The 24,970-nt window shown below is 36.1% G+C and overlaps 1 protein-coding gene across 1 annotated transcript in view; it reads right to left on the bottom strand.

Annotated features, from left to right (window-relative positions):
* Positions 1 to 637: 637 nt before the first annotated feature.
* CCDC172 (coiled-coil domain containing 172) overlaps positions 638 to 24,970 on the bottom strand; it is a 57,241-nt gene continuing 32,908 nt past the window's right edge. The window contains exons 6-10 of the mRNA XM_029920437.1: positions 24,693 to 24,795; positions 10,541 to 10,628; positions 9,638 to 9,703; positions 5,720 to 5,956; positions 638 to 1,222 (exon numbers count right to left, since the gene is read on the bottom strand). Of these exons, the coding sequence (XP_029776297.1) occupies positions 9,668 to 9,703; positions 10,541 to 10,628; positions 24,693 to 24,795 (227 nt within the window). The 3' untranslated portion in view covers positions 638 to 1,222; positions 5,720 to 5,956; positions 9,638 to 9,667. The remainder of the gene's footprint in view (positions 1,223 to 5,719; positions 5,957 to 9,637; positions 9,704 to 10,540; positions 10,629 to 24,692; positions 24,796 to 24,970) is intronic.

Raw genomic sequence — 24,970 nt, 5'->3', positions numbered from 1 at the left:
AAATGTGTGGTAATTTGTCACAGCAGCAAGGGAAAAACTAACACAACTGACCAGCCAATGTATGAAAACTCACAGTGAGTCGTCTCTTATTCTCTAGAGCAGCCAGTGGACCCTCATGTAACAGTGGGCACAGCAAAGATAAAACTATCACTGTTTTTTGTTAGAACAAAAATTGATTTTATTTTTCAGTTTCAAATAAATGTATTCCCAGTTAAACTTAATTAATGAGTTTTTATGAACAGAAATCGGAACTGAATTAAACATGTATTTGTAGCCTGGCTAGCACATCATCACCACTGCATGCATGATACCTCATAGTATGGCCAAATCTACTTCTTTCTTCACTCACAGAATGGATTAACCAAACACCCTTCCATTAGAACTTCCTCCATTAGTTTGTATGTTTTCACTAATTCTTTAATTCTGTCATCAGCCATCTTTTCTAGATGCTTCCTGCATTCCTTTTAACTTGTTCCCATACTGGTGAGTATTCCCGACTTCTCTTTTAACAGTATCAAGGTGTGGCTGTGAATGACCAATTGGTTGTACTAAGAGCAAATTTGAATTTTGGGGGGAAAAAAATCACCGGAACGCGAATTTGAGAAAGAAAGAAATGTAGGTACCTACCGTTCAAAAGTTAATATTAAGTAGGCTATTTATTTATTTTGTTTCAAGTTTGTATTTCAATTCCAGTTAGTTGACATACAGTGTAAAGTTAGTTTCAGGAGAAGGCTGTTTACATCTTAGCATTCTCCTCCTCTCACCAAGAGTACCGAAGATGATCAGGTTTCAGGCCAATCATAAAACCTCATCAACCCACTAAGTATGTAAAGTGGAAGTTAATCATATGCATGAAGTCTTCCACATCTACTGGTACCTGCAATGCGCAAGGCACTTTGATATGAATTCAAAATGCAGAGATGAATGAAAATTCTTGCCGTCAAATAGTTCACAATCCAGAGGAGACTAATAATTACATGGCTGCTGGATAGTACCATGATGCACATTTAGTAAAGGTCCAGGAAGGCACAGAGGGCACGCTCAACCTGCCTGATGGTGCAAGGAGACACGTGGCAGAGAGAGAAACATTTATGCAGTATCTGAAAGGAATGAATATTCTTCTTCCAATTATCTCCACTGGCTGGGAAGGACAGAGGAGTAGCTGCCATTGGAGAAGAGGCAGTTTAAACATCCTAGGTACCCGGTTAGCTGCTCTCTGCATCTATGGGAAAAAAAAACCAACATCTCTTTCTTGCATTTCTAAACCCGGGCTGTGTTTTACGAATTGGGAAAGATAGCATTTATTAGAGAACATTGAGTTTAGGTAGCCCTAGGTTTAAATCTGCTTGAAAACTGTCACTGCATTATCTTGATAATTCACTTAGGCTTGCAACCTCTGAGTTCTTGACTATATGACAATCACCAACATCCCCACCTTCTAAGATTAGAAGATTAGTGGTCAAGATTAGAGATGGCTTACGTAAATCACCTAGCATGAGAGATCAAAAATGGAATTCTGAATTCGGACTTTAACACCAATCCACACATAAGTCAACTGTTCATTGATCAGGAAATACACTGAACTCCTCAAGAATCACTGCCAGGTTTAACTCAGGCCCCTCAGAAAAATAAAGCAAAATGCAACAAAATGAAACCCATCTCCTATTGAACTGAAGAATAAGTCTAGCAGCTCTGAGTCTGACTTGTTCTGTACCTTCACAATAACAACCCTCAGGGAGAAGTTAAGTTCTGTAAGCAAAAAGACCACATCTTCGTCACCTTTGGTCCATAATTATCATGATTTTGTATATAGTAGGTGCTCATTTTTTTGCCCTAAAATGTAGTGATAATCAGTCTCCATGCATGTAAATGATAGAGATTATACTGTCTTGGACATAATTTAGAGCCAACAGAAGCACCAAGAATATATCCCTACTAAATGATTTATAAAATATTTACTTGAGATGAGGAAAATCACTCAAAGTAAATCCACTCATTTAAGAAATAAGCTATGTGAGTACATACTGTGTATGTCAGGAACTGTTTTAGGCACTGGGGAGACAGCAGTGAAAGACAGGAAAATCCCTAACGTCATGAAGCTTATATATTCTAGTCTGAAAAACTGAATATGACAAAATTTATAAAGAATAAAAATAACGGGATAAGTGCTAAAAGACAAAGAGGAAAAGAAAGGCAGGTAACCAGGGAGCCTATTGGGGGGACTAGCCATGCTGTGATGAGAGCTCCCCGTGTTCTACAAATATTTTGACGATAGAAACATCAGGATTTGCTGACGGCTCGGACATACGAAATGCCATCAAATATTCAAGTATTAGGGTACTCTTGGAGTCAGCAGAGATTCACCCCAATTTTCCTTCATCAACAGAGTTGTGCTGGAAAGTATTTCAGTCACTTAACTCATGAAACCACATGAACTGCACAGATGTTAACTGATAAGGGGACAGGGATTTTAAAGTCAGGCTTTAAAGAAAACACATAAAGGTGATTGGCAGGTCAACTGCCAAAGATCTTCAGTGGAGTGACTTCACTTTATTTGATGGTGCACCAATTCATGAATGAATCTTTGAAGACTAAAGATCAACCCTAAATAATCAAGGTTAATAAACTCAGAAGTTATATAAATAACTTGAATTAACTTGTTCGTGTTACCCATATTTATTAATTGAGAACTTGAGCATAAATGATTGATTCTCTAGTTAAAGAAATTGGACGCATTTATTGTTGATTCTTTCTTGACTGAGTTACTCACTAACTTTTACACTAACTTTTCATGTGTTTCAGAGCAAAAGTTTTATACTTTTTAATTCAAAAATAAAGATGTTTTGATTAAACATAAAATAAACTAGGTTCTTTTAATGTTAGCAAAAGTAAAAACAGTAATGTTACTAAAATTTCACAATTATAGTCCTTAAACTTTATATTTTCTTTAGAATACATGTCATACTAATTTAAAAAAAAAATTTTTTAATGTTTTATTTTTGAGAGAGAGAGAGACAGCGTGAGCAGGGGAGGGCCAGAGAGAGAAAGAGACACAGAATCTTAAGACAGGCTCCAGGCTCTGAGCTAGCTGTCAGCACAGAGCCAGATGTGGGGCTCAAACCAACGAACTGTGAGATCATGATCTGAGCCGAAGTCAGACGCTTAACCGACTGAGCCACCCAGGCGCCCCTGTGCCATACTAATTTGAAAATTAGTATCAAATGCGTATTTGAAAATTATATATGGAACAACTGAAAATTATATATAAAGATTTAAAATTTATATCTACATAAATGGGGAAGGAGAGAATAAAGGAAAGAACGATAGGAGAAGGGAAGGAAGAATTACTTGTCTATACGGATTTGTCATTTCCAAATTTCCTCCATTTTTCGCTCATCTTGTTAAGGTAGTACCAAAGAAATCCAGCAGATGGCACTCATACATTTTTCTAAATATGGTGCTGCATAAAAACAAGATTGCTTAAACTTTGTATTTCAGACCAGAAAGACTGAATAAATCATAGTCAGAAGCAAGTGCATTTCAAAATTTTCTATTACCATGGAGAAATAATGCTTTTAAGCTATTCTAATGCACATTCATAGCTTGCAAGCAACTTACAATTTTCACTTCCTATTCTAGTCGCTGGTGGAAAGTAAGCATTCAAAGCCATTACCTGCCAATCAACAGCTTGATAATAGAAAGCTGTAAGTAAACAAGGAAAGACCTACAAAGTTTTCCATGATGGGATATGGAATCATTATTTTCTTCTAGTTTCTGTTCAACGCTTTTATTGGTTACTCTACAAAGAGAGTTTGTGAAATTAGCAAACATTATTACTGCCAATTTTTAGCTAAGTAAACATAAGCTCAGGAGGAGTAAAAAATGAGAGGACAGAGTAACTCAGTCAAGAAAGAATCAACAATAAATGCGTCCAATTTCTTTAACTAGAGAATCAATCATTTATGCTCAAGTTCTCAATTAATAAATATGGGTAACACGAACAAGTTAATTCAAGTCATATTTCCACACACATTTATTGAACACTTCCTAAATGCCAACACTATCCCAGGCTTTGAGAAAAAAGCGGTGCGTAAGACAAGTCATACGCTGCTCTCATGGAACTTGTGTTTCAGTGGTTAGGAATAGAAATGAAAGAAAAAAAAAAGACAAACAAGAACGATATCAGAAATGACAAGTAATATGAAGAACATTAAACTTGAATGTGACCATGTGACTACTTTAGATGGACTGGTTAAAGGAGGGCTTCTCTGAGGAGGTGACATTTCAGTTGACACCTGAATGACAGAGCAGACAATCATACAGAGATCAGATGGAGGAGCATCCCAAGCAGGAGAAACAGTTCCCAAAATGATCCCGAGGCCAGAGTGAGCCTGGCCTATTTGTAGAACAGAAAAATCAGTGTGACTACAGAGGAACATTCCAGAAGGACAGTGGCATGATACAAGTTCTGAGAGGTAGCTGGGAGTTGAGGTGGATGGATGGATGATGGAGGATGGAGGATGGAGGATGGATGGATGGATGGATGGATGGAAGAATAGAAGAGGAATAGAAAAAAATGAACAAGAGTGCTAATTTCAAGTTAATCAGAGATTCTTTTGTATGTTGACCTTTTTGGAAGTTTTCTATTAGTTCATAATCTTGCCTTAGCAAGTATTGAAACATGAATATAACACTTATTATGTGATATTTTAGGAAGGTGCCATCCCTTAGGTTATCACCTTAAATCATCAATGACCACAGAGTGGCACTGAAAAAATACATCTGTGCAAAGTATAAAGAAGTGGGATGAATAGGTATTAATTTCAAGTGATACCCAGGAGGTAAATTTTCAGTAATACTTGAATTGAGTCTGTTTTGTACAGATTTGCCCTTTTCTCTTCATGGAGTGTAAAAGATCGTCTTAGTTAATGCTTTACATTCACTGATTCTGATCAGTAAATGTTTTTGGGGAACCAAAAAGGTGTTTTAAATGATTCTCAAATTTCTCTTATCTTCTAACATCTGCTTGTTGTGTAAGATTTTATTATAAGCAAATCTTCAAAAGCAATGTGTTCTTAAGGTTTTGGGAACTGAAGCCCAAGTGATTAAACTGTAAATAAAGAGGCCCACTGCCCTCGGAGACCTCACACAAATCAGATCATTAATCAAAATCTTAGTTCTTCCTGCAAAAACTGTGATATCCGCTTTGTCTCCAACTAGAATCTCAATAAAGCGCTTTGATTTTATTGGATAAAGTTGTTTTATAAGTAAAACCTTGGTATTTTACAAATTTTAATTGGCAACAGATTCTAGAGCTGACATTGACCTCAGGATCACTCCCATGCCGCCCATTCCCAACCGGAAGCTTCCTTGTCTACAGTCCACAAGAACTGTCAACAACTACACCATTTAATGGTGGTTTGAATTTGCAAATACTCTCTCAGCAATCACAAAGCCATATCCAGAAATATTCATTAGTAATTATATTTGCATCTATTAAATGTAGATTAAGAGGATTTTATTTTAACAAGATTTTATTTACCAACTAATTAGAATGACAATTTATTACAAGTATGAAAATAATTAACTTAGAATGAATAGAGCAGTATTGCTTTCCTGGTTGTAAGAGAGGAGTAAAACCATCCCCCGCACCCTGTGGGCCCTGTTTTGCACAGTTTCTTATATCAGTCATTGCTACTAATTTCACATTTTTACTTACTCTTTATTTTCCCAGACATCTGAATTCTGGTGCTGTCAATTTCAGAAAGGTCTTTTAAAGATAAATGCGCTATGTATCAAAAGCAGTTGTTTAAATAAGCTTTCAGTTCTGACAGCTTTGCTCTTGATACTCTTCATAGCAGCAGCAAGGAGAGCATTTTACCATCAGTCATTCTTTGTAATGCTTCCTTTCTCTTCCTCCCATCAAAGTAAGGATGTTCTTACAACAGGCGTTACCCTGCAAAATGTTTACGCACGTTTAATGAATATGACCCTCCGTATAATGAACCACAACAAGTAAACAAATGAAATCCCAATACTCCCTTACAGAACCGGGAGAATTACTTTATTACATTACTTCCTTCATACATCAGCCAGTGTTGTCTCCATATTATTTGGTCAAATGTCAGCAAAGTAAAGAAAAAAAATAAAGCTTCTTTGCCAGCACGATAATTGGATCATTAGCTGGCCAAGCAGAAATTTACTTAACTTGAAAATATGTTTAGAAAACACAAATGCGACTAAGTGTACATTCCTCCCTCTGACATTTTCAAAACGACAACGTCATCTTCCCCTTTCTTCCATTAAAAAAAAAAAATCTGTTCTCTTAAGATAAAAGGGCCACAAAACTCCAAGACTTAATCCCTGCTTCAGGCTAATGACAAAAAATATTTTTCATTTTTTTAGTTCACATCCTGAAAAAAATTTCTTTGACAGAAAATGTTCTGAACTAGACTCCGAAAGGCAAATGCATTTGCTTCATTTCCGTTTTTCAGGATGACAGAGGAGAGAAGAGTCAAGAAGAAATATATAAGTTGACCTCAAAAAAAATCTGTTTCAAATATTAAAATATTTTTTAGGACACTGGATAACTTCAAATTTCAAATGTTATGCTAGAAATAAATACTTGAATGACAGAACACCTTACCCTTGTACGCCCAGGATTAAAAATCATATCATATTTATTTCTAATCATGTCACTGAACTGCTACTGTTTTCTGGGCTGCAAATAAACGACTTATTCATAATAACGTGACACAGTTATGTATGATTGATTGGTATGAAATAGAAAGGGACTTTGTCCTCAGTGTGAGCTTGGAGAGGGCCTGTCCAGGGCACGCTATCGGTCCAGTGCACGCTATCAGCCCATCTGCAACCGGCCAGCTGAATTAGCCTCTGGTAAGAGACTCAGTAGGCTTTTTTTTTTTTTACAGTATAATATCCACTCTACAATAAATCGCCAATCCCAGTGGCCTCTGTTTTAAGATATTTCTAGATTCCAATTCATTAGAATTCCATGACTTGAACCTTATCTAGGACTTTTCACCATCTCATCCTGGTTTTTCAAGGTTTACCGAGAAAAGGACAAGCGGACAAAGTACTCCTCAATTTTTGTTTCTTCTATAAGAGAAAACACTGCTATTGATAAAACAATGAGGAGTATAGAAATGTTCTTGACTGTACATATCTTTAAGCTTTTCTTGTTCTTTGATTTTTCCTTCGTTTCAATAATTAGGCCAGGGAAGGAAGAAAGGAATTTCTAGTCTAGTGGTCACGCTCCACATACTATAATATTGTGGCTGTTTTTCTCCTAGCCAAATAGTGTCACTAAGCAGCAGAAAGAAATATGCAGCAAACTATCTATACATCCTCGTACTGTCCCCAACCGAGAACTGAGAATTAAAAGTTGCTTCAGGAAGAACTTATGTCACAGTAAAGAACTCTGGGGGCACGCCCAGAGTCTTGGGGCTAAGAGCCCAGCTTTCTAGGTTAGTGTGAGCTTTGGTTATAGATAAGAATAAGGAAAAATTAGTGAATTCACTTAATGAATGAGCATTCACTTAAAAACTGCCATTCCGTTTAGCCAGAGTCTTGCTTCCAGAATAATTAAGGTCAGTCTGAGACACATTTTTACTCAGAAATTTCAGTTATTTTTCCTACGTAAGGGGTTTATGAATACTAATTCTTTAAAAAAAACAACTAAAAACTGACCAAATCCACTTCTGATATATTACTTGACAGTACAGTTTCGTTTAGTACACTGTGATTTCTATTGATTGTTGTATTTCCTTTGTTTGGTGAGACTGTTCCTGTGATTACATTAATTCTAGCAGTCTGCTATTCTAACTGGTATCACAAGGGTAGTGCTTTGTATTAATCTAACATGAAATGTGAAAATATTCATTAGATTGTTTGAAAATTAGCTCAAATCTTAAAATACGCATTTTAAGCATTCTGAAATAATAATAATCTTCCATTTCTTCTCAAATTCAGTTAATACGAATCCTGACTCCATTACTGAATATTTAATCTTGAGATTCTAGATGATACACATATGAAAAGACAGCTGTACTAGTAAGAGTTTATTCTGCATATATGTCATTGTATGTTAGTTATGCAAATAAGTTGCTGATCTGCAGTTTATATTAATATTTAGCTATAAAACCAATAATGAACAAAAATTATTGGTAAGTGTAAAAGGCTTTATGTGTAAGCTCAATCCATATATTAATAATAGAATATACATTTAATAGGTAGATATTCGTGAGACTTAGAATTTAGATAGATAGATAGATGGACTAAAATAAGACAAAACTAAAGTCATGACTAATCCCAATCACCATTCCCCACTCTATATTTGCATAAAAAGTAGGAAGCAATTCCCTGGTACCATTATTATTTTTTTCTTTTTAAGCAAAAATAATTTACTATCAAATATTTAAGGAATCAAAATAAAAAATCACTTCTGGAAATGCAAATTATTTAAACAGATGGAACCGCTGCACATCTGAAAGGAGCGTTTTAACTTTACTAATTAAAAAAAATAAGAGTTTAAACCAACACACACAGAAAGCTATACCAAAACAGGACTTGCCCTGAAACTAGTCCACATCACCATTAGTAGAACACATTTGTAAACACCTCATATTTGATGCTGAACTAATTCAACTATAGCCACACAAATAAACATGATTCTAAAATTTGCACTCCGTGCTTTGCAGTAGATTACAAAACCCAGATGGTTTTTGTTCCGCTCCCCAAGCCACTGCAATTTAGGTAGGGCCTCAATGAACAGTTTCCATACACTTTTTTAAGAAACTAGTGAAAAATACACCTTCCCTGACAGGATTGCTAACTGCAGGAAGCTACATGATGTTGCAAATTTGGTGGAAATACCAAAACTGAACGAAACTCGAGTTTTAGTTGCCATGTATCAGTCCACCAACGAAATGAATCCTGCTGGCCAGAAGGAGATCAGGCATATCCCCACGTGGGGGACTTATTTGATTCTAACCAACACCCACATCGCATCCAGAAGAAAACTGGTAGATGTAAAGCCCTGGAAAATGGCCGCGGGCACCCCACACTTAACTCTACAGAAGTATCTAGAGAAAAGGGGGAAAACTGGCTTTTGCAGATGAAAGGCCTCAGAGGATCTCTGTCAACAGACATCTTACCATCAGAGCAGGATTAAAATGAAAGTGAGCATCATTGTTGGGGGAAATGGCACCGATAAAACTGGATCGATAATCTGATCCTTCCCCCTCCCCACTCCTCCCCCCACCCCGTACCCCCCCCACCCCCCGTGTTTGACCAGACCCGAGGTAAACTGCAATAGAGACTGAGCAACATCACAGGATACAGATCAGCCTCAAGACCAGGGGAGATAAGAAGCAGAGAGCACAACATCTGTCTGTCCTTTCTCTTCCTTTAGAAACAAAATCAAACCCTGTAAGAAGCTTTAAAGTTCTAGCAAGGAACAAGACAAGAAATTCCATTTTTAAAATGCTAATATACCAATTCTAGATATTAACAACTTTGAAAGTTCTGGACTTCATGTTTTCCACAAAAATCTGTTAAATGGGTATTGGCTGTGTATCTGTCACAAAGATTTGATTCTAAGGTACTTTGATCAAACCTTGGATAGCTTTGGTCAATTCTTCACAAGTTATTTGTTTTCCTGAAGGTCTTTCTGTGCCAATGCCTGCAAAGAAAAATATAATAATCTATCATGAGGAAAATGAAATTCTTAATGAAGGAATTCCATAAAGTTCATGTAAATTTAGCACAACAATAAATGGGCATTTCTAAATTTTATTTTTGGAAATTTTTATAAAAATATATAAATCCTAACATAAGCAATTGGAACATTTTTAAAAGAAATGTTTACAGAAAATAAATATGAAACAAAATGTAATGCAATAAATTAAGATGACATTTTAACATATTTTAAAGCGAGCTATATATGTCTTCCATTAAAATGGAGAGTGCCAAATACCGCCTTCATTTTATAAACAACCAAAGTAAGAGGTTAAAAGAAATTTAAAGTGCTCCCACACAATCTGAAAATAAATTTCCAATAATTGAATCCAAAGTTCTTGAGATCATAAAAATCTGCAATAAGAAAGTTTTAGGATCAAATATAATAAAAGTATAATTTATGCCTATCAAAAACAAAAAGCTTTTAAGCATTACGATAGTTAAACCCTTTCAGTGCATTAATCCTCTAACAACTGTTTTAGTCAAGGGAACGTTGTGAGGTCAGGTTTGAATTTTTTTTAAACTTAGTTTGAAATTGTACATATTCTACTTGAATAGAATTTGCTTTATGTAACCCCTGACTCTCCAGGAACTCCAAACACTTCACTGGTTTATATCCTGACTTGAGCTTCGTTCATTGGTGCAGTTTGATGTTTTCCAGCTAGTGAAAATCCATGGGAAGGACAAGCCGCCAGTGTGATGATAGGTCTCCCAGCAAACGCATTCTTGCCGGTAGGTACAATGACTCTGAACAGAAGTTAAAGAATCATGGGAGGCTTACCAACTCCAGAAATTCTACTTCTGTTTGGAGAGCTTCATAAGCACTTTGCATGTCATCTTCCTTATAAAGTTCCAATTCTTTCTTAAGTCTGTTTTAAAGGAAAAATTCACTCTATGAGTTCAGCAAGAAACTTTTACAATAATTTTTGCTTACATGGATTGTGGTAGATTTGAGTTTAACACTAAAGAGTTTGGAAAGAAATTTTAATTCTCTGTAATTCTATAAAGACTATATAAAATGTCAAAGACAAAAAAAAAAGCTTCCATAAAGAAAAATCAGACTAAACAAATAATAGACAATTTTAGGTGAGTTAAAAGCGCATCACGGTTCACTGGGAAAAATATGGTACCGTCTGGAGAGCTCCGGCCACTAACAAGCAGAATAACCTTGGCTAACTCATTTAGCCTCTCTGAACCTCACCTGAAAGTTTTTAATTACGGGAAAAAATGGCCTCTGAGATTTCCTCTTGCACTAAAATCAAATATTATAGTATACATATGTAATTAAAATATATTTTAATTTTAGAGTAAGAAAGCAATATCAATACTTCTTTCTTCCAAGTAAATCTGCAACCCTTAGAATATTCTGAAATTAAAAAAAAATGTTATGGCTGTATTTAATTTAAAAATAGTGAATAATAGTCTTCTATTTCTAGCATTAGGACTTCCAAGGAGGAAAACATAAGCAAAAGCCATGAAGAGCAATTGGGGAGGTAGGGAAGGAGGTCAGCGGGCGGGTGAGGCTGGCCTGTGGGTGGATACTGAGAGCGATGCTGATCTCACGAACCTAAGCCAGCTGGGGCAGCCCTGAGGTGCAGAGAATAGATCAACTCGAACCTCTGCTGAGCTCCAACCCTTAAGGAAAGCCTGAAGGGGTGCCAGGCCAGTAGCATTCCCTGTACACTAGGAGAAACAAAAGAAAGTTCAACATAGTTAGACCTACAGGCCTCCCACAGGCTAAGAGGAACCCATGAGGTCACAATCAGAGATCACCCAGCACCCAAGAAGGCAAGTAAAAGTTAAAAGACACAATAAACAATATGTGTGTCCATAATATATGAAGGACTCCAAGTCAATAAGAAAAAGACAACACAATGGAAAATGGGCATACAAGTGCATACACACACCCCTACCAGATTATTCACAGAAGAAGATATACAATGGCTAACAAAAATATGAAAAGGTGCTCAACGTTATTAGTTATCAAGGAAATATAAAAAAAACCCACAATGAAATGCTATAACACACACATCAGAATAGCTGAAACGTAAAACAAGCAACAAGTGTTGACAACACCATGACCATTCGCCACTGGGGCCGCTCCCTCACACCTGGTTGCAGAATGAAGATGAGGATAAGTGTGGCTAACTCCCAATGCACGTGCAGTGTGATGGAGAAATAAACGCTCTTGTAAATCATTGAGATTTTAGGGTTGTTTGCTTTTGAAGCATAATTTAATCTAGGCCACGGCGGGGGGTGGGGGTGATTAGAAAGTCATGAGAAACTGAGCATTTATGGCCACTAACACCCAAAATATAAGAGGTACAAAGCCTCCTAATGGAAAAAGACTACCATCTATGACACAGCTTTGCCAAAAAAAATTCAACCTAAATTTGATCAAGCTTTTAGATCCAATTACCAATTTCTAAAAAATTTATTAGGTCAAATAATTTCCTTAGGGACCCTGGTGGCTCAGTCGGATAAGCATCCAACTTCAGCTCAGGTCATGATCTCACAGTTCATGGTTCAAGCCCCACGTTGGGCTCTGACAGCTCAGAGCCTAGAGCCTGCTTCAGATTCTATGTCTCCCTCTTTCTGCTCCTCCCCCACCCACGCTCTGATTCCCTCTCTGTCTCTCAAAACTAAATAAATGTCAAAAAGATTTTTAAGTCTTAATTTCCTCAACAAATACATTACAAGTTAAAAGAAAAAAGAAAGAAAAAAGGAGGAACCTCAAGATTAAAAGAGATTTAAAAGACATTATCAGCTTACTGTCATATGTAAACCTTATCTGGAACTAATTCAGACAAAAAGAAAACTGACATTTATAAATTTTAAGTGTGAATACTGACAAGATATTTGATATCAGTTTATTATTTATAAAATTGCTATTAATTATTTTACATGTAATAATGGACTCTAGTTATGTTTTTTAAAAGTTATTTTTAAGAGACATAATAAGATAATTATATAATGATATAATGTATATGATTTGCTTCAAGTAGTGCAGAAGAAAAACAAGTGGAGATACAGGTGAAGCAAGACTGGCCATAAATTGATAAATGTTAAAGTTGAGAGGTGAGTACATTAGATTCATTATATTTTTCTTTCATACATTTGTATGTGTTCTAAATCTTCTAAAATAGAACTCAGGAAAGATAGTGGTCATAAAGTCAAAATAAAAAAGATGTTATATCTCCATGCACCAGCAAAAACAATTAGAACATGTCATTTAAAGTAAACACATTTTCAACAGCATCTAAAACTGCAAGGTACCTAAAATTAAAACTTACCAAAGATGTGCAAAATCAATACACAGAAAACTATAAAGTTTTATTAAAAGATATTTAAAAAATTGAGATATCCAAAGTTCATAGGACAGGATGTCTCAGTTTAATAAAGATATAGTCTCTCAAATGTAACTATGATAATAAGAGCAATTGTAACCAAAATCACAATAGATTTTCATGGGTAGGATAAGTTGATTCAGAACTGTATATAGAGGCACCTGGGCTGGGTAGCTCAGTCTATTAAACCTCCTACTCTTTTTTTTTTTTTTTGTAAGTTTTTATTCATTTTGAGAGAAAGAAGGCAAGCAGGGGAGGGAAAGAGAGAAAGAGACAGAGAGAGAATTCCACACAAGGTAGGGCTCATCTCAGGAGCCGTGAGATCATCACGACCTTAGCCGATGGGACGCTTAATCAAATAAAGCACCTAGACGCCCCTCAGAATCCTACTCTTGATTTAGGCTCAGGTCATGATCTCAAGGTTCTTGGGGACAAGTCCTATGCCAGGCCACACACTCTCAGCACAGAACCTGGCTGGCTGGAATTCTTTCTCTCCCTCTCTCTTTACCCCTCCCCCACTCATGCATGTGCACTCTCTCTCAAAATAAATAGTAAAGTAAAAACATTAAAAAAAGAAATGTATATAAAAAGTAAAGGGCCAAGTATCGCCAACATACACCTGATAAAGACCAAAAAAGACAAACGGGGTATATATACTACCTTATATCATGACTCCTTACAAAGCAAATAGTTAAAATGTAATAGTATGCATTTAGTAGTAATTAAGACAGTTTTACACAGAAATCAACAAATTGACCACTGAAACAGAAGAGAAAGTATAACATAAAATATATCCATGTGCTATTATTATTTTTAATAAAAGATGTGACATTGTAGACCACTAGAGGAAGAAGAAACCATTCAATAAGTTTTGCACATGGTTATCCGTGTGCAAAAAAATAAAAATGGATCTTGTTGTACACATAGACCAAATCCATTTCATGTAAACTAAAGACTTAAATGTGAAAGGCAAATCTTACAAACTGTTAGGAAAAAATATAGGACAAAATCCTTCTGATCTTAGGGAAAGAGTTCTTGAACAAGACACAAAAATGCTAACCACAACAAAAAATAACTGATAATTTAAACCACAGTAAAAGTAGGAGCTCTAGTAAAATAAAACAGTATAAAGAATCCCAAAAACAAAACAAAAACAAAAAGCTTCATAACGTGGAAGAAGATATCTTCAACATATAACAAGCAAAATCCAGAATTATTAAAAAACCTAAAAATAAAGAACTTATAGAAATCAGTAAAAGACAAATACCCAAAAACCCAGTAGCAAAATAATTATGAAACGTTTTACAGAAAAGAAAACACATGGCCTATTCACGGATGAAAAGAAGCTCAATCAGATAGTCAGGACAATGTGGATTTAGACCACAAAATACCATCTTATATCCATGAGATTGGCAAAGTTATTAAGTCTGAAAATAAAGTATTGAAGAAGATGGAGGTCAGTGGGAAATTTTATAATGTGCTAATGGAAATATAAATCATTTTAGTCACTTTGGAAAAATAGTTTGTTGTTATCATGTAAAGTTCAACATTCATATGCCTTAGATGCAGCAATTCCGCTAGGCATAATCACCAGAGCACTGTTTGTGAAAACAGAAACTGGAAGCAACCCAAACGTGCATTAAAAAGAGAAAAGAAAGTTGTGAGCTACATATTTACACTCAACAACATGGGTGAGTTTTAGAAACTAAGTTGAATAAAAACAATATCATACTATTTTTACATAACTCAAAAATAAACACAAAGAATCAATATGCAGGGGCGCCTGGGTGGCTCAGCCAGTTGAGCGTCTGGCTTCAGCTCAGGTCATGATCTCACGGTTCATGGGTTCAAGCCCTGCACCAGGCTCTGGGCTGACAGCTAGCTCAGAGCCTGGAGCCTGTCTTCGGATTCTGTGTTTCCCTCTCTCTCTGACCCTCCCCTGCTCGCACTGTCTCTCTCTGTCTCTCAAAAAATAAATAAAAAACATTTTAAAAAATCACTTTAAGAACCAATATGCAGACACATTTATAAATATATGGCATAAATTTAAATCATAAGGTAACAAAGAAAATTATATATAAGAAAATGGACTAAATGCCATGTCTCTCTCTCACACACACACACACACACACACACACACACACACACACACACAAATGAAACAGTGTAGGACAGCAATTACATGTGGAGTAAGGAAGGGTATGGAATAAAGGAGTCATGGCTAAATGCAAGGTCTAGTTAAGTTCACAGGTGCCTATTATATTATTATACTTTATAACTTTCACATAGTTAGGGAAGAAAAACATAATAATTGTAGGGATGGGAAAGGAAGTAATATTCTATACATATAAACTTTATTGTGTTCTGAACTTTTATGAGTTTAATAGTAAACAGGAATCCTGAAGGAATGCTTACATAGGAAAGATAAAACAAATAATTAATTTTTGAGCACTAGATGTTTACACAAGCATAAAAGCCTTGAAATGAATATTTTTCAAGAATAAGTGGAAAGCTGAATGGAGAGTTACAAGGTACTGTGGAGGCTGCTCTACAATGTACTTCAGGCTTCATTAGAATAGATTTATCTTTTCAAATAGAATGGGAGCGATCCTTCTTCCCATCACACCATCCATCCTTGCTCCTCCCCCTTTTCAGTTCAAATGGACTGCAGGTTCCCTAAGATTGTTTATGCCCCTCCGAACTGGGCGGTGACCACTTTCCCTTTCAGTTAGCTAACAATAAAAATGAGAGACTACTGAAATTAAGGAGGGCATTTAGAGCAAATTATAGGAAGTATTTCACTATTCAGCATATAATCAAGCTGTAGAATTTAGATCTGCACTTAAAGAAAAAATTGCTGTTGCTAGCTTTAAGAGAGGCTAGATAATAATGGTATGAATATTAATACATTTGCAGCTAGCCAAGGCTATATAATGGTAAGCAGATCTCATGCTTCAGTGCATGGACTGATTGCCTACAGGAGTCAAGAAGGACTGCCTTCACCTACTGCGCAAGAACTAAGGGCAGCCTGCATTGGTGACTGTCACCTTTCTCTGAATCATCAAATGACAGACAAGGATAGGCCAATATTGCTAGTTAGCTTTGCAAAACTTATGTTCCATGTATTTTTATGATTTCCTACGCCATTCCAATTTTTTTCAGTTACGTCTACGTGCTAAAAAAAAAAAAAAGCCTTTACTGGAAAAACACTCTTTTTAGCTATAGAACTGCACGCAAGTACTACTTAAGTGGGAAGGAGGAAAAATTCACAAACTCAAATGACACTAAAATTTAGGTATATTTCATCATGGTCTTTTGTTTCCCTGTAATAGTGACTATGTAACTTTACTTCCTAGCGTTTTCTTTTGCTTAATGTTATTACTTGCATTTCCTCCAGTTAATTACACATGACAGTTAATACCACATGAGAAACATATGTAGTGGTCCAAATGACTGCACCAGAGTTAACGTAATCATTCATGTGTAAGTTGTTTCTATTTTTTTCTACCATGAATAACATTTCTATGCACACCTTTGTACATAAAGTTTCTTCTGTACTTAGAGTTATTTTCCTTGGTATAGAGCTCATAAGTGGAATTCTTAAGATTAAATAGCATAAACATTGCTTACAATGATTTATTTTATGCACATCAAACTGCATTCCAAACATATGCAATGAATACTGCCACAGCAATGTATTAATCATCTCCATACCACACCCTTGTCAATGGTACGGTCGTTTAAGAATGTCTTTCAAAACGTGATAGAAAAATAATATTTATTGGTTTCAATGTGCGCTTCATTGGTAAGCAGTATAACTGAGTTACTATTTGAGTCACTTGTCCTGCTATTCCTACTAACTTGTATAGTGTAGGATACAAAGTATGCATTCTATGCATGTTTGTGGGATAAATGCATGGATGAAAACTATCGATTTTAGTGTTTTCTGACTGATTTTTTATCAGCTGATTACTTGGTAAGCTTTTGTTTGTTGTAATTATTATAAATTTCTCCCAGTGTATCATTCCATGATGCTGACTTTTTTTGACACATGGAATTTTCAATCTTATATGTTAAGTCTACTAATCTTATCCATTTTGGTTTCCTTAATCACACCAGAGGTTTAATAAGTAGTGCTGTCTACTTTTTGCTAGGGTTTCCATGGCTTGAGTTTCTTAATACTCCCTCTCTATATTAACTCATATGAAAATTATTTTAGTGCCTTTTGAACACATACTATTTTTGAAACATGTGGGTCATCCTCTCTCATCTACAATTTATTTCTGAAAATAGGTTTCCAAGTTGAATGGGTAAAAGCAGGATTTCGGTGTTCTCATTATGCCTTTCCTCAGCCCAGGCCACCAGCGGACAGGGACAAACCTCCACAGGAGTGCCAGGCTGAGGGAGAGAGATCTGCTGCGGAGGAGCTAAAAGAGAGAGGGGTCCTGCCAGCGTCTATGCTTACGCATCCTGGGTGAGCTGAATCAGACATCTCTAACCACACACTTTCCATCCCCTTCCCTCCCCCGATGCCAAAAGGGGTTACTTGTAAAGGAAAACATAAGAAAATGGAAAAAGTCTGTTTTCCATCAAAGACACTAATGATTTTTGAAAATGATTACTGTAATATTATTAACAGTTTGTACAATAAATAAGCAAAATTATTTCAAAGTTTGGGAACATTTACAAATAGTCACATTTATATCAGAATCCAATGTTTAAGATAATCAATTGATTCTGTCATCAAAATTTCCCTTCTATTTACTTAGAAGCTTTAATAAGTACGGAATGTGCCAAGAATTCACAAAACAGGAGATTTCTATTAGCTTGAAGGCTACATAATCAATGCGATAGAGACACTTCTGTTAGTGAATAAATGATGAAGTTTTACTAGAAAAAATGCAGAGTCAACAGAAATATTCAACATAGCTAAGAATAATCCTGGAATTAAATGGAGATTTTCATTTTTTATAAGTGCTGGAGAGAGAGGGAGAGAGAAAGAGATGGTATGGATTGGCTACAGATATACAATTATTTGACTAGTCTTTTCCAGCAACTTTAATGCTGAGATCTTGTTATTCTTACCCACCTTGAGCTCATTTTTGTTGGTAATACAGAGTACTGCAAAATAGATGTCCATTATTTTCTCAGTGTCACCTGAGTAAAAATTCCTGTTACTCTACTAAATAATGCTTATTCTATTTTTTTTAATGTTTATTTTTGAGAAAGAGAGAGAATGAGTAGGGAGGGGCAGAAAGAGAAGAACAGAGAGAATCCCAAGCATGCTTTGTGCTTGTCAGCATAGAGCCCAACCAATGTGGGGTTTGGATTCATAAACTGTGAGACCATGACCTGAGCCGAAACCAAGAGCCAGTCGCTTTGCCGACTGAACATCCATGTGCCCCGATAATGCTTATTCTAAATAATGTTATAGAAATGCCCCCACAAGTATTTAGGGATACATGTATACGTTTCCAATTACGACACTTTAAAAACTCTTGTACATCCATCAGAGGGAGAAAGGCTACATAAATATGGCATCTCTGTTCATTAGCATTAAAAAAGAATAACATAACACTGATCAGTACAAACTAACAGGGGAAGTGTCTATAATATTTAGCTAAATAATAAAGCAAATTACAGCCCAGTAAGTGCTAAACACACACACACGGCATGTATGTGTGCACACAGACAAACACAGAGATACATAAACCCTGAAAGACAAACACAGAGATACATAAACGCCATGTCAAACTTTCAACAATGGTTACACGGGGGGCTTCTGGAGTGAGGTGATAAGAAAGGAGACTTTGATGGTTTACATTTCTGTAGTATTTGATTTTGGATTCAGTCAACAGAGCCTCCTCTCAAAATTTAAAAACACCTCTACGCATTTGATAAAATAAAAAATATAAGCGTGTGTAAATATACATATTTATCTGTGTATCTTTAGAGAGGTTGGGAGTGTTTGAATACCATCATGTATTAATGCCTTCTTGTAAATCGAAGGACCATCAACGTGACCTCTACATCCAACTTAACTGGCTGACTTTTTCACTGAAAAGGCAGCAGCATTGATTTACTACTTCATATAAATGCATTCAGAGTCTCTCAGGAGGAGGTGTATATTAACTTTTGTGCAGTTTCCATTGCAAATATCTCTTCACAAAGCCACACTATCTTCAAATGTTCAGAAGGAAAACCCCATGCTGTTGACTTTGCAGCTCTGTTTCTGAAATAAACTTCCCGCTGTATTAAACAGGCATGAATACTGGTTATAAAAAAATGTAAAACCCTTCTAGAAAGTAGTTTGGTGGGTAAGAAAAATGCCTGAAATGTTTCAAGTTGTCTGGTATGTCACTATCTGGAGCAAATAAAAAGTCATGATCAAGAGCTGTATTTTGTGGGCCCTGGTGTTGGGTAATAATAAAAAAATATTATGTGTTGGGAGCTTGAAAGGGCCCAATATATAACATTCTTCTTTCCTGTCCAAATTCCGCCCAACTGAGAAATAAGGAAAGCAGAAGATATCACATTTACTACGAAGATAGCAGATCCTGGAGAATGTGGCTTGTCTCTGCAAGCAAAGGACCGACTAATACTGAGCCCCAGGTTTGACTAACGTAACACACACCACTAAAGGCCCAAGTGGACGCCACAAGCTTTCTCTCATGGAGTCCTATCACTGTAAACCTTAAGGGACAGAGTAGCAGAGTGGAACACACAGTCTCTGAGGTAGGCCAGCTTCCAAAGAGATAGGAAGAAGGGGCTGACTCCAGTTTACCTTGCCAGACTCACCCGTCAGATTGAGTCACTCCTCCTCCCCCTTAAAAAAGAAAGGAGGGTGTCAGGGAAGGGCTGGGGGTAGTTAAACCTGGGAAAGGCTTTCCACATGGAAGAACAGATCAGGGGTGGAGAAAAGAATTCCATGGGGCTATTCCAGTGGTAAGAATATACCACATCTTTGCAAATAACACTGAAAATAGGTGAAGGACTTTAACTTCTTTGTAATGAAAATAAAATTATATGTAGACTCAATCATTGGAACATATATGTATTGAACACCATGTGTCTCTGATTGTGCTAGATGTGAAACTGACAGAAAAATGAACAGGAAGTAGAGGGAATTCTCAGTCATGTGGGATAGATCGACACACATAACCATCCTAGAATATGATTAATGACATAACAGAATTATAAACATATTCTCTATGAACACAGAGAAAGGAAACATAGAGGAGAGTTTTCATAATTTTTTACAGTCATTTATTCATTTATTTTTTAAGCCTACTCTATGCCCTAGACGATGAGTAGACATCAGTAAGCAGAGTGGACAAGATCCCTCCTCTTGCTGACCACATGGCAGAGATGGGTACCAGCAAAATAAATCACACAAATATGTACTAACTAGAATCTGTGCTATAAAGGAAAAATATGGGGTGCTATTTAAACAAGTAACAGAGGGAAGGCTTTTCTGGGCCAACATTTCACCCGAGATCTAAAGGACAGGGTAAGTTCCACCTAAGTAAAAGAGGGGCAGGCAAAAGGACTCGAAGACAATTTGGGGAGAAGGAAAAGGCAGAGACAGAGGTCCTTAAATGGAAAAAAAAAAAAAGCTTGGATTACTTGAGGGATCAGAGTCAAGAGGGACCATGGGGGGAAATAACATCAGGGAGGTGGTCAGAGGCCATATTGTGACAAGGCCACGCTAAGGGCTTTAGGTTTCATTATTTCATTATGAAGCCATTGAGTGATTTTAATAAGTGGATGAAGTGATTCAATTTACAATGGACTGGCCTGTGCAAGAATGGATGAATGGGAAAGAAGTGGAGAAGAAGAGAGGTTGTTACCGTGATCCACGTGAGAGAGGGTAGTGGCTACAACTAGGACATTAGCAATGGGCAGAATTGGAAGGATTCAAGAAATATTTTGCAGACAAAATCAATAAAATTTGGCAACGGATTAGCATAGGGTGAGAATGATGAGGTTTGTAAATATGTCGAAAATGGCTGCTGCATTTTAGATTTAAGCAAAACCCATAAAAAATGACATGTGAGCTGGGCCTTAAGGACTAGGTTAGATTTTAGCTCATGGAGAAGAAAGATACAGACGTGTGAAGTCCTGTGGCATATTTGGACTCCCATAAATAGTATTCTGATGCACTAGTAGTATAGGGTATGTGATATAAATGCAGGGAGGTAATGGAAAGGCACACGTTGTGAAGACCTCTGAACTTCCAATCCAAGTATTAACCAGGCCTGACCCTGCTTAGGTTCTGAGATCAGACTAGAATGGGCATGTCTGGAGTAGTATGGTCACAGACAAGACCTCTGAACTTCTGATAAGACTTTATTTTTGCTTTTTTGCTTATTTAATTAGGGCAGCGTCACTTCTATGTTTATATTAAACTGTTGGGTATTCAGGATTGGAGCTTAGGAAAGAGAGATTTGGGACAAATATTTGGAAATTATCTACATGTGATAATTAAAACCATAGAACATGTGAGCTAGTCCATAAAGACTACAAAGAAGACAATCAATGATTAACCTTTAGGAATGCCCTGCATTTAAAGGACAGGTGGAAGAAAAAAATGAGAAGGAAGCTTAAAAGTCGCAAAATCCACATGGATAATACGAAATAAGAAGGTATGAGCAATTACATAATTATATCTAATTGTAGACTATTTTCTATGTTCCAAACACTGTTCTAAAGGTTTTATATATATTAAGTTATTTAATTTTTACTACAATCTTATGAGGTAGGTGCTATTATGAATCTCATTTTATAGATATAGAGACTGAGGCAGAGACAAGTTAAATTGTTTGTCCAAGACTACTAATTTAGTAAATGGCAGAGCTGGGATTCCATGGGGTTTATAATCTTAATCTCTATGGTTACTGCCTCTCAAGAGCCTGAGACTTATCATTTCTATCTTCCCTGAACTATATGAAAAAATAACAACAACAACTAGATCAGTTATAGTTGAACAGCCTTCTGGGAGCTTCTTACGAATTAACCCAACCTTTGACTTGAAGTGTTAATCATAGCAATAATCTACAAGTTAGCTGACTTAACGTGTTAATTAATGATCTCACACTCTTCAAAATAGAATCTTTTAAATAAATAAGTATCTTGGTGTTTATAAACAGGAAAAGGTTACCTCAAGCAGAGACCATTAAACCAGTGTGAGTATAAGTACCCATTCTCTACAATAACGGATGACATCAAGATAGAGTCCAACAAATAACCTGAACATGGCAAGTTAACTTAAAAAATCATTATAAAAGAATTCTAATAATATAGACAGAATAATATATGCATAAAATTTTCCAATTACTAAAAGTAGAAACAATAAGTTCATAGAAAGAAACTAATATTAATTTCTTTATAATTGCTTTCTTACTGGTTAAAGTTTAATAAAAGTAGAAATACAATTATAATATTAAAATAAAACTGGTTCTCAACTGGGGACAACTGTACCCCCCGCCTCTGCCCAGGGGACATCTGGCAGTATCTGGAGACATTTCTGGTTGTCAAGGCTGGGGGTGGAAGGTGCTACTGGCCTCTAGTGGGCAGAGGCCAGGGACGCTATTCAATATCTTAAATTGCAGAGGACTGTCCTCCCACAACAAAGAATAACCTGACCCCAAATGTCAACAGTGTGAAGTTTGAGAAGCCCTGCCGTAAAAATAGCATCTACACCAACTGAAGAGAAATCTGAAAATTTAAGAAAAAGGCAACAGAATTCAGTATACATTTGAACATACAGGGGAAAAAGAATATACCAAAGCTTACGGATAAAACCAACTTAATTTTGCCCTTCATGATATTGAATAAATGTCGTATCATTTCTTGCCATCATTAGACTCTTGCTTTACTAAGTATAAGACTTACGGCCCTATTTCCTAAAATCTTTACACTCAGTACTTTGACTTGGTTCTTTACACTTGAAATAATTTTATAGAACATACCAGTTGGCAAACTAAGCTACACATATCAAATAATCTGAAGTGACAATTGGTAAATAATTGGCATTTCATTTAATAACTGCTAAAATGCAAAAAATGGACAATGTTTCTTTCTATTCAAATTTCCTCTGTCACCATCTGTGAAGGAAAAAACACTCTAACAGACTTTGTGTGTTTAATTTTAACCCAGGGCAAATTTTTGTGACTGAGTGATAAACCCACAAAACTGGAGTTCACATCAGAAGCCCCTTACACCGCTAAACCGTAATGATACCAGTGGGCATTATCATTTTTAAAAGTGTAAAAAAATCAATGAGCAGATTGTCATTACAGAAACTCATTCTGCATCACACATATCACCCAAGAGATTGATATTTCATGCTTATAAAACTTAACATAAAATTAAATTGCAAATATTTTCTCACAATCTACTAAAAGTATGGCCTAAGGCAATACACTGCTAATATGAAGCATTTGTTCAGCTCTAGTGGACATATTTCTATATGATTTATGTAAAAGAAGGCTTCATTTGCTTCTCCTAGTTTCAGTAATGAGGTTTCTTTCCTTGTATTTAGCCTAGGAAGTATATGAACTTCTTTGAAATTAACCTAGCAAATATAACTTTGAATTACTAATAAATAATAGTAAAATTAATAAACCAAAGGTTTTCTCCCTGTGTCTCTGGCTGTGGTATTTCAAACGCCAGCCTTTCTTTCATCATCCAAATACATACAGAAGATACATTTCATTCTTTCAGCAGCAAACCAGTAGTAATAAATTTCAAGAAAAATAGGAATTTGTGATTTTTCCCCCCTTAGATCTAAAAACATAAAAAATAATTTCAATTCTTTGTTTAAAAGTTATGAATAGGGGCACCTGGGTAGCTCAGATGGTTAAGTGTCTGACTTTGGCTCAGGTCATGATATTCAGGGTTCAAGAGTTCAAGTTCCGAGTTGGGCTCTGTGCTGACACCTGGGTGCTTGGACTCTGCTTCAAATTCTGTGTCCCCCTCTCTCTCTGACCCACCTGCTCAATTCTGTCTCTCTCTCTCTCAAAAATAAACAAACATTAAAAGAAATAAAAAATAAAAAGTTACGAGTAAGAGAAAGGGGGGTTGTGGAACCAATACTTTGCCTTAATCTACTGGCATGTGAATAGCACTGAGTCCATGAGGTAGAAAAAAAGATATAATTGGGGGCGCCTGGGTGGCTCAGTTGGTTAAGCGTCTGACTGTAGCTCGGGTCATGATCTCGCTGTTTGTGAGTTCAAGCCCCATATCAGGCTCTGTGCTGACAGCTCAGTGCCTTAGCCTGTTTCAGAGTCTGTGTCTCCCTCTTTCTCTCTGCTCCTCCCCTGTTCATCCCTGTTCATGCTCTCTTTCTCTCCCTCTCCCCTCAAAAGTAAATAAACATTAAAACAAAAAGATAAAACATGAAACTTACATGTAGTAGTTTTAGCTAGTGAAGCGTTTCCTCATTAGCATACTTCACAATACACATAGAAGGAATTAATGTGCTTATTTGGAACTTAAATTACACATTTAGTTTCATGCTAAATCTCTTGGACAACTTGAAAAAATTACTAGATTTTATACGAAAATATAATGGGGAATTCTTACCTTAAGCATTCAGCATCATTTTGAGGCTTTTCAGTGATTTTTACTTTTTCTGCCTCTAGGTATTTGGTAGTACAAATAGCTTCATTCTTTTTATCTTCAAAAACTAAAGAGTTAAGAAAATGCTTACAATCTTTAAAAAATAAACATAAGAGTTACCTACATTCATTCATAAGAACAATACTCTAATTTTTGGTGCTTTACATAAAATGTATATACCAATGATTTTTATTTTTCTACTTTAAATAGCAATTAAAGGCACAAAAGAGATCGTAACAAAA

The sequence above is a fragment of the Suricata suricatta genome, chromosome 2 (genome assembly GCF_006229205.1).
Source record: "Suricata suricatta isolate VVHF042 chromosome 2, meerkat_22Aug2017_6uvM2_HiC, whole genome shotgun sequence".
NCBI lineage: Eukaryota > Metazoa > Chordata > Mammalia > Carnivora > Herpestidae > Suricata > Suricata suricatta.
This window is presented reverse-complemented; position numbering and strand designations above follow the sequence as displayed.